The sequence below is a fragment of the Pleurodeles waltl genome, chromosome 10, assembly GCF_031143425.1.
Source record: "Pleurodeles waltl isolate 20211129_DDA chromosome 10, aPleWal1.hap1.20221129, whole genome shotgun sequence".
NCBI classification, from domain to species: Eukaryota; Metazoa; Chordata; class Amphibia; order Caudata; family Salamandridae; genus Pleurodeles; species Pleurodeles waltl.
In genome coordinates, this window is record NC_090449.1 from 852,678,614 (window position 1) to 852,692,159 (window position 13,546).

The following is a 13,546-nucleotide window of genomic DNA, read 5'->3' on the forward strand; positions in this document are numbered from 1 at the left end:
CACTATTTTTGTCTGCCTTTCATTTCTCATTTCGGTACTGTGATATCACATTGAAAGAAAAGTCGATATTACTTCTTGCAACTCTGGAACTCTCGCTCTTCTTTGTTGTTCAATGTCCCTGCCTACAGCAACCCACAATCTCTCGCTGTTGGTCAAATTTCTCTCCACAAATTCTTAATCTTCTTCTCTCACGTGTACATATCTACCTATTTACGTCCTTCTCCGTGCCTCCGTCTTTGCCAATAAACCCCTCCCCTTTGACCTCCTCCTCGGATTCCCCCCTCCGGTTTCCCTTCTAAGAGTACCCCGTGAATTTCTGCCACTCACAGACACTAATGAAGCTCGAGTGGTGGTGAGTGGGCAGGAATCTTGCGCTCCCTCCCAACCGCAGCTCTTCTCCCAAGGAGTGCCCTCTGCCTGCACTGCTATTTCACTCTGGCAGAAATACACACCGAGGACAAAACGGGAGCCCCGCAGCAGCCGACAAAGAGAAAAGACAGCTAAGAGAGAAAGTTCGTCGAAACTAGCAGAGTGTGCAAAAGAACAGGCGAAAAGTCGATGGTCATTAGTGCATAAAAGTGTGAGTGATGCAGTGGTGCCGGCAGGCTGCTGGACACTCTCTGCCACAGGTGGACGAACAGCGCTGAGGAGCGGGGAATTTGAGGATTGTATTTTTGTTTCTTACCCGAAAGTCGGCTTTTCTTTGCCATTAGTTCACCGCCTCGAAGCGGGGCAGAGGTCCAAGAAGGGGAGAGTGCGTCTTGCTGAGCAGACGCTTGAGGTGCAGACTGGAGAGTGCGTCCGAAGACTTGAACTGCCCGGGACATCCCGTCCCGCCCCTGCCCCTCCCTCCGGGACAGCAGGTGCTCGGTTTTACGGCTCTGGGGAGGTCCACACCAGCCTTCAAGATTTCGTCCAAGGTCAGGCAGGAGGATCGGCCAGCGCTGAGCCGGCTGGTGGGCCGGCGGAGGCTGGTGGCGGCCGGAGCGCTGGGGGTGGTCATGGTGCTGCTGCTGGTCATCCTCATCCCGGTGCTGGTCAGCTCGGCCGGCACCTCGGCGCACTACGAGATGCTGGGCACCTGCCGCATGGTCTGCGACCCGTACGGGACCCGACAGCCGCCCAGCGCTGCCAGCCCCCCGGACCCGCTGCTGCAGTCTCTACCCACCTTCATCCAGGGCCCCAAGGGGGAGCCCGGCCGCCCGGGTAAGGTGGGGCCGCGGGGCCCACCGGGGGAACCGGGGCCCCCAGGTGAGCGCGGGGAGCCTGGCCGCCCGGGGCTGCCTGGGCCACCGGGGACCCCCGGGCTCAACGCGGCGGGGGCCATTAGCGCTGCCACTTACAACACGGTGCCCAAGATCGCCTTCTACGCCGGACTCAAGCGCCAGCACGAGGGCTACGAGCTGCTCAAGTTCGACGACGTGGTGACCAACCTGGGCAACCACTACGACCCCACCACGGGCAAGTTCACCTGCTCCATCCCGGGCATCTACTTCTTCACTTACCACGTGCTGATGCGGGGAGGGGACGGCACCAGCATGTGGGCAGACCTGTGCAAGAACAACCAGGTGAGAGGGGCGTGGGGGTACATGACGATCTGTACGCGGCAGGGGGTACTACCGCCGCGTGGCCAGCCCTCTGGTTGAACAACGAAGTGGGAGCGACACGCAGAGGTGTACACAGCAGGGGATACCAGCGTCTGGGCAGACCAATGAAAGAACCTCCACGTGAGAGAGTCATGGGGGTCCAGAACTGAGGTGTACACGGCAAGGGGTACCACCATGTGGCCAGACATGTACAAAAACAAGTCAATGACAGGGCATGGGGTACAGGGCATTGGGTACCATCATGTGGCCCGACCTGCCCAAGAACAACCAGCTAAGAGGGTCATGTGGAGGTATAGGGCAGATAGCACCACAGTTGAGAATGAGGGCCTGGGCCGAGGGTACCACTGTGCTGCCAGAGTGATGTAAGAACAACCAGGTGAGAGGGGTATTGGGAGGTACAGAGCAGGGGTTACTACGGTTGAGAATGTGTGACCTGGGTACAGGGTACCACTATGTGGGCGGAGTAAAGTAAGGAAAAAGAGGTAAAAGGGGCATGAGGGTTCAGCACAAAGGCGTGTATGGCGGGAGGTGGAGGGGGTATCACCACGTGGCCAGACCTGTGCAAAAATAACTAATTGACAAAGGCATGGGGTACAGAGCAGTGGGTACCTTCATGTTGATACCTTCCTAAGAACAACCAGGTGAGAGGGGCATGGGGAGGTAAAGAGCAGAGGTTAACACAGTACCAACCTGTGGCCAAGAAAAAACAGGTGAGAGAGTCCTGGGGTACAGGGCAGAGATGCACATGCAGGCGGCACCAACATGTGGGCAGGCCTGCTCAAGGACAACTGGGCGAGAAGGGCATGGCGAGGTGCAGGCAGAGGGCGCACAGGTGAGTGTGCGGACCCTGCGCAGAGGGTACTACCATTTCGCTGTACCTGTGCGAGAACTACCGGGCGAGAAGGGCGTGGGGGTAAAGAGCAGATGGTATCAACATGTGTGGGTAGCATGTAAAAAGACAGCCAGGTGAAAGGTGCATGGGGAGTATGGCAGAGGTGTACGTGGAAGAAGTTACCAGCGTGTGGGCAGACCCGTGCAAGCACAAGGAGGTGAGAAAGGCTCGGTGAGATACTGGTAGATGGCACCTCCATTTGGGTAGAACTGTGCCTAAGCAAGCAGGTGACATCAAAGGAGAGAGGCATATGGAAGAAGGGTGTCCTGTTTGAACAGAGATGATGCTTGATGTGAGAAGTCTCCTGAACAGACCCAGTACTGTACTGGACTGAATTTCTGGCAGACTTGGACAGTCAGATGTGCCAGCTGGTAGGGCCAGTGGGTGGGCCTTCTGTTTTGCTGCATATTTGCAGTTGCAAAGTGGTCCACCTGGCAGTGCCAGAGGGCCCTAAATTCCAGTCCAACACTGAACGGAGTTGGGCAATAATGTCTGGTCGGGGGCATAGCGACAAGAGGAGGCTGAGAGGCTTGCTTAATTAGTACCGGTGGTTGCAGTCACTGGTCACCTTCACACATTTTGTTGTACAGGGATTTACTTATTCACCCAGTGCACGGAGCGAGGGCATACAGGGAGAAATGGGGATGAGAATTCGGGGAAAACACAAGAAAGGAAGAACGCAATTATAAGAGAACCTACGAGAAGAACGAGACAAAGAGAGGAAGAGCAGGGAGGTGGAAGAAAGACACGATGTGAATAAATGAAGACCCGGCAGGGTTCACGACTTTGGCGTTTGGCAGCGTCGGCGGCTCGTCCCCAAGTAAAACTTGAAGTTCCTTCACTTTTTATTGTACAGAAAATAAGTACTGAACAGCTTGATATTGCACAGGGCAGGAGGGGCAGTGTGCAAGGGAGGTGTCATCCGTTTAGACCTTTGAAGGGACAACCATGCGAGGCGGGCGTGTGGCGCACGTGGCACAGGCAGTGGTATTACCTTGAGGGCAGGTAGATATCTCAGGTGTTCGGGGAAGGTGGTGGCGGTGTGCAGGGGCAGTACTTCATAACTAGGCGTGGGGCACCGCACGCAGAAGGAAGCATGCGTGTGTTTGCGGGTGCGAGGCTGGTACTGCCAGCCTATTCATGGGAATCCGGTCGTTCCGGGACCGGCATGGGTCCAGCGCCAGAAAGATGGGAAAGCGTCGCCGATGGGCCCCGACAGATGGACATCGGGCGGACTGTGGTTAGTCCGCCTGAGGGGAAGATGGGAGGAGGCAGGGGCAGGCATCTGTGTGTTAATGGAAAGTGAGGCCGTTACCCGCGGAATCCTCGTTTCAAAAACACACTTGGAAGGTGAGGTGTATTACCCTTTATCCGTGTCAGTGGCGTAACAAACGCTTCAGCGCTGCGGGGGTAAGTGGGGTCGACCGAGCTCCAGGGTCCCCCCTCAGTACAGTGCTGAGCTGAGAGCTCTTGAGTGAGTTGGACCGGAGGAAAGGAAGGGGGGGGGGCAGTAGCTGGCGTGCCTCTATGTGCTTTGCAGGGACGCCCCAAGTTTAATCACGCCACTAGTTTCTGTTTCAAAGAGGGCGCGCAAACGTTTGAAAGGGTATCTGCACGCATGTCAGAGCCAGGGAGGTGTATGTATGTATGTATGTATGTATGTATGTATTTATTTATTTATTTATTTATTTATTTATTTATTTATTTATTTATTTATTTATACATGTATGTATGGTTATAGCGCTTGGGTGTGTATGTATGAAGTAATGGTTTGCCATGCAAGCACAAGAGTTAATTCTCGACTAGAGAGTTAGACATTGTTTTGTTTCTTTTTTTTATACGAAGTCAAGAGGTTTGTGTTCAGGAAACCTCCGAGGCAGGATCTGGGCGTTAAGTCGGGAACTGGGTGGGCACCTGTCCACACTTCCGTGCCAGGCAGCGCAGCTCTGTGCGGGGAACTGGTTTGGTTTCACCCTTGTGCAGGTATTGTATTACCGGAAGGAGGCCCACACAGCGCCTAGTGACAGAGGAGTCTAGCACACTAACCCCCGCAGCACCGGTACAGGGCGGCAACAGCGCAACTCACTGCTGTTGGCAGCGATTCATCAACCGACGGAGGCACGTGGATCGAAGAGTCCCTTCGCCGCGTTGCCTATGAGGGGCTCTTAAGGTTTCCTGGGGCTGGCCACTTTACAACTCTACGTACAAGAGCCAAGGATTAAGGCGTGGGCGTAAGTCACAACAAGGCAGCAGGTGCAGAGCTGTGAGCTGCCCTGTTCGCCATAATTAGTGGCTTCTGTTTACCATGCAACAAGGTGTAGGTGTAGAGGGGGGCGTTTCCTTGCTTGCACTGAGGCTCCGGCACCTTCGCTGCGCCACAGGGCTAAGGAGGGGTGACCGTGCACCACATGGCCTTGAAGTGGCCGAGTTATTTATGTTGTGGGCACCTATCCTCTGCCCCACCACTCATCTCGTCCTAGAAGTTTCTTACATGGTCTTGCACTGACTGTTTGTCTGATTAATTCATCGAGAGGTGCACTAAATGCCCTTTTCAGGGCGCACTGTGAAGAATTCTCCAATGTTTCCTAGGAACGTCCGCACCTGGAGAAGAATTGCGAGGTCTTAAATAAATACCTTGTTTATAGACATGGATAAACAAACGGGAAATCGAAAGACCGCCTCTTCTCCCAACTCTGGAGGACCTTTCCAAGAGAAATGGTATACGCCTTGGGATAAATACCCATATGAAGGGTTTCAGTGCGCTATAGGCTGCATAGGAATACCTTAATGTTGCACCACTCAGAGAAGGGGTGCAATATCGTGTTTATAGCCGAGTAGATACTGCATTCCTTAGAATAATTCAAAATATTTGTAAAACAAACCGCCGGTAGGTTAGTGCGGAAGGCGGGGAGTGGAAATGGTAGGTCCTGATACAGCCTGAAACGTGTAACAAGCATACACCTGAAATTGTTATTTTTGACACTGAATTTTTCGTATATAATGTGTCATGTAGTGCCCGCCGGCACCCTCTTGGCCCTTGGTGTCCCAAAGAGAGACAATTATGTAGGATCAACATATGCTTCCATATGAGATAACCGCAGCCTCTGGTTAAAAACAATTCGAGGGTTGTCCTCTCGCCCATCTATTTGTTTTCAGAGCTGGTGAAATGGAGCCCTAAATACTGATCCAATCCCTAACCACCCCGTGACGAAGAGGTCTGGGAGGAAGGTCACAGGAAATCAATCCGAGAAGAAAATTGACGTTTATGACATCAGGACAAAGCTTATGCTCTAATTCTTCGGAAAGTCACAGAACCCCATTATTTCTAATACGGGGCCTCCAAATCATATGTAATACTTAATGACAGAGTCCCTGTAATGCAAAAAGTCTTCTGGAACAGACAAGTAGTATGTACCTTGCTACTCACCGAAAGAAATCAAACTAATATTCAGGCAGACTCTTGTTTTTAATATAAAATATATAAACCCTTTTGTGTAGGCCGATATTAAACCTTTTTTTGCAGTTTGAGGCAAGCAGATTGCTTCTGTCCTGGGATTACTACTAACGAATTAACGCATTCTAGGCTGTTCTGTTTTAGTTTCATTGAATCAACCGTCAGTGGCGTAACAAAGACCCCTGCTGCGGGGTGGCGAGCTCCAGTTTCGTTACACCACTCGCTGCCAATAGCGTCGTTGCACCTGAAGACATAAGTGGCGAAAGCAAATCCCCGGGCCGGAAAAGTTGTTCCTCGGAGATATGGAGATATCTGCTAACACCAGTCATTTAATAAATGTGGCTGTCACTGGAAGAAAGCCTATGAGAAGGAATCTGGAGGAAGTCCTCGGTGAATTAATTGTTTCAGTGTTATTTACCATTGAATGGGGCTGCTGGCTTTGGTAGCGGTAATGGCATCTCCAGAGGGCCTCTGTAATACCTTCTTGATGTGAGATGCGGTTTTCTTATGCAGTGGCCTGATAATGTTCAAATATGCGACAAACCAGGACCGTCCACAAACATAAAAGTAGGACTCTAATTTTGCCCGGACCAAAACACATAATGATTTAATTAACAGTTCTCGCCAACATACGGATGTTGAGGCATTAAGTGTAATTAAATACGACTTTTAACTCGTAGTATCTGTCTTGATTAATTTAATCGCTCTTTGATAAATAGCTGCTGTCTGTAACGCAGGAAAACGTGCTTCCGTCTGTGTTCAGTTGACTGCTCTAAAAACCGGGTGCTTGTGCTACATATATTGAAATTTAGCGGGAAAAAATACTGGACTGCCCCGACGAAACCTGCACAGCCGACACACAGCTTGCGAGAAAGCGCCCATTTGCAGGACACATTGATGTTCATCGGTGCTCGTTACAAAGCCTTACATTCCTTATCGGACTGGCCTATAGGGCAATCAAGCAGTGGCCGGTAGGGTGGTTTACCAGGTCAGTGTGTGGCCGGTTTTAAAGCGGGTTCTGGGCCTGTATTATGGTCACGTAAACCGGATTTTACAGTTTAATTTTCTGATGTTACTACAAACAAATGCATCCAGTCTTCCAATCTTTGCAAAATACACAGCGTGTCTTTACAAGTTCAAAACTTTCCTGATTTGCAAATGTGGGCCTCTCTTTTTTCTTGTAGGCTAACGGGACCACTTCATTTTAGTGACTGGGCCAATTGTATGTCCCTGTCCGACCCGGGCCATTTGTCGATAGCTTTGGGATGTTTCCCCGTCTGATTTGGAGGATGGGTTTACGCACCATGCCTTCATCAGCGTCTGTCACTGATGAGGTCACATACCTTTCAACCACAGCGCCCGCACCAAACTCGTGCACCCGTCGTTTCACCCTAAAGCTGGCCCTGCCCCCACGCTCCAGACCCAGCCATGAGCTCTCAGGCCAGGGGCCTGTGCACAGTGCCTGGGGGGATGGGAGGGGTGGTGTTGTCTGGAGGGGGGGGGGGGGGGGGGGGGGGAGGGGAGGGGGGGGGAGGGGGCTGCAGCTCCCCCATCTCGGGTACTGCGGGGGCTATTGTTACGCCTCTGATTATACACCCCCCCTTTGCTGTGGTCTGTTAGCACGGGCGGCACACTCCCCATTCGAATGTCAGTGCCGGGGTTAAGCACTGCATCCGATGGGGGTCTGTAAACTGTCAATACCAGGGTTACCCACCTCTGTTTCTCCATTGTTTTTCAGTCGAGAAGCCCCATCCAATACCCGCCAACCCCCGAGTCTGTCAATAGTGAGGTTTCACGCCTCCCCAGCCCCTTCTCCTGGGCTCTGTCAGTCCTGGAATTAAGCATGATTTGAAGACGTTTCAAAGGCCGCCCTATGGCCTTGCACGTCACAGATGTAAGAGATATACAGGAGGATCTTGCTGCTCAAGGCCTCTAAAATGTAAGGTGGCCATCGTAATGAAGTGTAATAATTTATTACAGTTGAGTAATAAGTGTCTGGGTGCGTCGCAAGTCGCCTATAAAAAAGAAATGAGAGATTTTTTTTGTACAGTGATTGCAGTATTCACTGTATAATAACGTTATATGTACCCAGATTTTTCATAGTTGTTCGACTTAACCTCAGGCACTAAACATTTTCTATTTCTCATAGCCTGGTTCCATTGTGCGTTCTTTAGTTCAGTGGTAACCATCCTCTACATATATGTTATGGGGCTGTCCCTTTGCGGCCAGGGCTGCAGATTCTAAATGGGGGAATGGCTACATAACACAAAAGTTTCTGTTGCAATTGTTACATTTTTGTCACATAGCATAGTGTTTACGCATTTGCATAATACATGGGAGCATGTAATCACTGTAAAAAAAAGCTTCTCTAATTTCCTCATTAGAGGCGACATGCGATGTCCCAGGTCGACTACAATAAACAAATGAGGTTGTTGCTCAACTGTAGTAATTTATTAAAGTTGAGGTCTGACCTAACATCACAGCTGCAGTTAAATAACAAAAAAAGGAAACATGGCTTATTATTTTTCTGTTCTGCATTTTTAGATGAATAGTATAAGCAGAAAGGATACATTTATGGCAACGTTTATATTTCCCAAACTTTAAGTGATTATTGGAAACAACTAATCCCTCTGCATGTTTCTACACATCCTAAGCTACATCGTTTTTTTTTAAATTAGATATGAGTTGTATTAAACTAATTCTAATATATTTTTGAAACAAATAACTTTTTGGTGTGTTTAATGTTGTACTATAGATTTTAATTTTATTCTTCATGTTTACAAAGAAGCTTTCATATGAAAGTGCACCAAACCATTGATTTAAGTGGTTTATGGAAGGGTTATGATGTCACCATGTATTTTAAGGGCTATAGTAGCCCCGGCCATATTTGGAATTCCATGCACTTATAAGTGCACTCTGCCTTCGGCCTCGTTCCTCTGTATAGTCACAGAACTGGCAGACTCCCAATATCCTTATAATGTAGGGCGCAGGGTACTTTATCATATATATACAAATACAGGTGGTTGCAGTGTGTACTATTTTGGGCGTGAAGGGTGGGGGTTACTTATATGCATGGTGGCGATCTGCATTAAGGTGGATTTTATGATCATACGTCCTAAACGTTGCATCGTGGTGTATTTCTGACACATTTACTGCGACAAAATCAAAGACACAGACCCATCCCTTGCACACTCAAGTAACACAGATACATCACGTAGCAGCCTGTCAACCTACCCCAGATAAATTACCCAGCACAATAGCAAACCGTGCCTTAGAATATATTTGGGCACGGCTGGTCTTTAAGAAACAGAAACTCGGAGGCAGCCACTGGGCCGCAGTTGTTGCCCTCGGGCGGCACGTGCTTTACTCTTCGCCTGCCCTCGGCAAATAAGGTAGTCGGAATTATCCTCGATTTCTCGTGTTGCTGTTGGATAGTCCCCTTCTCTGGTGAGTTTGGAAGGAGCCGATGCCAATCAGAAACTGCTGAAGCAACGACCCCTCCCGAAGTGTACACAGGTTCATTAATTCATAGGAACCGCGACACCAAACACACGGCCTATTTTGCTGTCTTCATTGTGTGGGAACGTGTCAGTAGCGAAACAATAATAGCACACATGTATGCAAATATGGGGAATTTAAATAATGCGAGGGAATCCGTATACCTTGCACGAGGCATTCCTTATTTACACTTCAAAACGTTTGCCCGGAACAGAGAACGATACCTTTGGACAAGTTGAATCACAGCTACATACGTGTTATCTCTGAGGTATCAAGTAAGGACTTCCTCATGCGTATTATTGATGATACCATATGGTAGCTTAGCGGGTCAACGCACCTGCCGTGCATGCTGCAGGCCAGAGGTTTACATTGTAGTGAACATGTAGCCTCTCAGTGCTTTAAATGGAAATAGAGGAGTTCTGCTATTCAATATCCAGAGTGCCAGTTTGCTCCTGAAAAATCCCATTAAAATCTCATTAAATGCAGTGTAGCACTGCTGAGAAGGGCTGGCAATCGTCGTTTCATAGTAAAGAAGTGCAGGTCCTCAGTACTGGGCAGTATCTGCCCATTTACAGCACTGTAATCGCCAAAGACAGTTCCACCAAGACGGGTCTATGGCTTTACTTCAGGTAAACACCATATATGTCATAAAATTACTCGGGACCAAGAAATGTGTTTTACAATGACAGAAACCCCTTGGAAACAGTTAATGAGGGGATGCTGACAGAGGCTGCTTTGATGACAGTATGCAGCATGTGCACAGGGGGTCTCTTCATGTGACCCTGCTGGAGAACATAACCAGAGTTCCATTCTTTCACAAAGCACAGAACATTTGTTACCCACAATATAGCGTCCCTCTCTTTTCCCCAAATCTTTGCTCCCCTCTTTCACAAAGTTTAGCTTTCCTTTTTGCCAAAGCTTAGCTCCCCTCTTTTTCCCAGAGCAGTTTTTTCATATGCATTGATTGATTCCCTCTGCAACTGCTTTGGACTGGATACTTTCTCTTTCTCAAAGCATAGCTTCCATTTATTTACCAAAGCATCGTTTTTTTGCATTGATTGTCTCTGCATAGTTTCTTTAAACATAGCATCCATCTGTTTCCAAAGCATAGCATTCATCGGTTTGCGGTAGCATGGCTCCTCTCTGCGTAGCTAATTCGAGCATGGCTTCCCTCTGCATACCTTCCCTGGCTTCCCTCGGCAGAACGTTTTTGAGCATGGCTTTGCCCTGGTCCCCATAGCATGGCTTTCTCCTGGAGCCCATCGCATGGCTTCCCTTTGCAAAGCTTCTCTCGGCATGGCTTTTTCCGGTTCCCATAGCATGGCTTTCCTCTGGTTCCCATAGCATGGCTTCCCCCGGTTCCCACAGCATGGCTTTCCTCTGGTTCCCATAGCATGGCTTCCCCCGGTTCCCACAGCACGGCTTCACTCTACACAATTTCCCTCGCCATGGCTTCCCCCAGTTCCCATATCTTGGCTTCCTCCTGTTCCCACTGTATGACTTCCCTCTGAAAAGCTTCTCTCAGCATGGCTTTCCTTTAATATCCACAGCACAGATTCTTTCTGCACAGCTTCTTTGGGCATGACTTCCTTCTGGTTCCCACTGCATGGTTTCCCTCTCCATAGCTTTTCTCATTATGGCTACCCTCTGTTTTCCACAGAATGACTTCCATATGCATAGCTTCTCTGGGCATGGCTTCACTTTGGTCCCTATAGCATGGCTTCACTCTGTTTCCCACAGTATGGCTTCCATCTCTATAGCTTCTATGGGCCTGATTTCCCTCTGTTTCCCATAGCAATGCTTTCTTCTGTATAGCCTATTTGGACATGACTTCCATCTGCATAGCTTCCCTAGGCTTGGCTTCTTTCTGGTCCCCATAGGACGGCTTCTCCCTGGCCCTCACATCATGACTTCCTTTTGGTCCCACAGCACGGCTTTCCTCTGGTTCCCACAGCATGACTACCATTTGCATAGCTCCTGTCGGTTTGATTTCACTCTGTTTCCCATAGCATGGCTTCCTTCTGTACAGCTTATCTGGGCTTGGCGTCCTTCTGCATAGCTTCTCTAGGCATGGCTCCTCTCTGGTCCCCATAGAATGGCTTACCTCTGGTCCTCACAACTTGGCTTCCTCCTAGTTCTCATAGCATGGCTTCCTTCTGGTTCCCATAGTATGGCTTCCCTCTGGATAGATTAGCCCAGCACGACGTCCGTGGCAGAGCTTCCTTCTGCTTCGCATCTTCCCTCTGCTGTACACTCTGGGCAGTTTCAATAGTGCGTTCCTCATCCGCACAGTTCTATAAAAGACTGCTTCAGAGACGAAAGCTTGGTTTAAAGATTAATCCCTGGCCACTGCCAAAAACAGTCATCTGAAGGTCACAAATTGAAATCCAAGTAGAGCAGAGTCAGCCCTCGATCCTTCAGGGGTCGGTAAATTTATTAGCATAAATATACTTTATGATTGCATAAACTGGTGGCCCAGTCGTGGCAGCAGAAAGTGGGTGCAGCCATGAGGGGTAGGGTCATGAAAAGTGGAGTCTGACAGTCAACCTTTTCCTTTATGTTTTTTAAAAATGCTGCAAAGAAATTGGGAAACAATGACAAATGTGACAAGAAATCTGTTCTGGGTTGCTTAACTGGCTACAAAGAGGCTGCATTTTAAAACATCATACGGAGTTAAGGCACCTGCTACGAAGATCTTTGTGGGACCAGCAATTTGTAGGTAACAATAAAATTGATAAATTGACTCTGGTTGTTAATGCACTTGTAGAGAGATTCGTGTTGGGTCTGGTCAAACCTTTGACTCATAATATACCATAGAACACTAATGTGCCTGCTGCAAAGCATATCGTGTAATATCCAGATCCCCTATTCATATTTTTTATAGAAAGCTCAATGGGTTATTGCTTTTGTCACAGAGGTCCATTTGTTACTCACATTTCATAAATTACAGTTCTTGTAATCAGTGCTCATTTTTTTCTCACTCTATTGTTTGAAGAGTGCAAAGAAGGGCTCCTCTGGGAATTAATAATCTCTTTTTCGTACAGAAAACCCCAATCCCAATGTTACGTTTTATATTCTGACTGTGTGTTTCTCTCGACTGTTCACTTTTAACATGTAATGTCCACAAGTATGGATCATATATGAATCCTACACCTTGTGACCCTCATTATCTTAAGCAATATCTCCTGTAAATTGATGTACACAATTGTTTGATTTATTGTGTTTCTGATGTGTCATGTAAAGCACTGTGACACCTTAAACTGGAATGAATAGTGCCATAAAGGAATAAAATAAAACATATATCAGTTGTTATTATTTAAATAATTATTAATGAAATTGCTCATACGCACAGATATGTCTAGCATTCTTACATTGTATGCACATGTCTTACATAGGCGGTTGAACAAGTCAAAAACCTACCTCCAAGACTTAGGGCCTGATTTAGAGTTTGGTGGATAGGTTACTCCATCATAAGCATGACAGATATTCCATCAACTGTAGGATATATTGTGATCGCAATATGGCGGACGGGATATCTGTCACATTTGTGTCCCCTTTGCCAGGGTCTAGATCAGGCCCATAGTTTCTCCAAAGTACTTATAAAGTAATACACAATATGCCCTTGTTTTTATCAATTGCCCATTGCATTGCCATCTAGGTGGTATGCTCCAGATAGCTCCAGGACAGGATGATTCTTGAGAAAAGAAGGGCAAATTACCCTTTAAATAAGTCCTTTTCCTGGCTGGAAGTGAAAATAAGAAAGCCTCCTCACTGTCTGCACTTTGCTGCATGGAACAGATGGCAGACAACATGGGGGTACTGCTGACTTATGTGCTGGTGTTAGAAAATGACACTGGGACAAATTCAGCCTGTTTTTCTGGGTCGGCTGGATCTGGCCCAGCTAAAGCTTCTGGAACCAGGATCTGGTGCGCTCTCCCTACTTTCCAGCACTGCTTGAAATATAGCACAGTGTGCTATGAACCGGTAGCAAGTAGCTTCAGACTAATTGCAAGGCATGGGTTAATAATAACCTTATTTCGTTACTCTATTGTTGGTTATTTTAAGTTTGAGAAAAATATTCCTTTAGGTAGTTAT

General features: G+C 48.2%; 1 protein-coding gene across 1 annotated transcript in view; it reads left to right on the forward strand.

Annotated features, from left to right (window-relative positions):
* The first annotated feature begins 350 nt into the window (after nt 1-350).
* The window catches only part of C1QL3 (complement C1q like 3), a 154,467-nt gene continuing 141,271 nt past the window's right edge, over nt 351-13,546 (forward strand). The window contains exon 1 of the mRNA XM_069211552.1: nt 351-1,568. Within this exon, the coding sequence (XP_069067653.1) occupies nt 1,002-1,568 (567 nt within the window). The 5' untranslated portion in view covers nt 351-1,001. The remainder of the gene's footprint in view (nt 1,569-13,546) is intronic.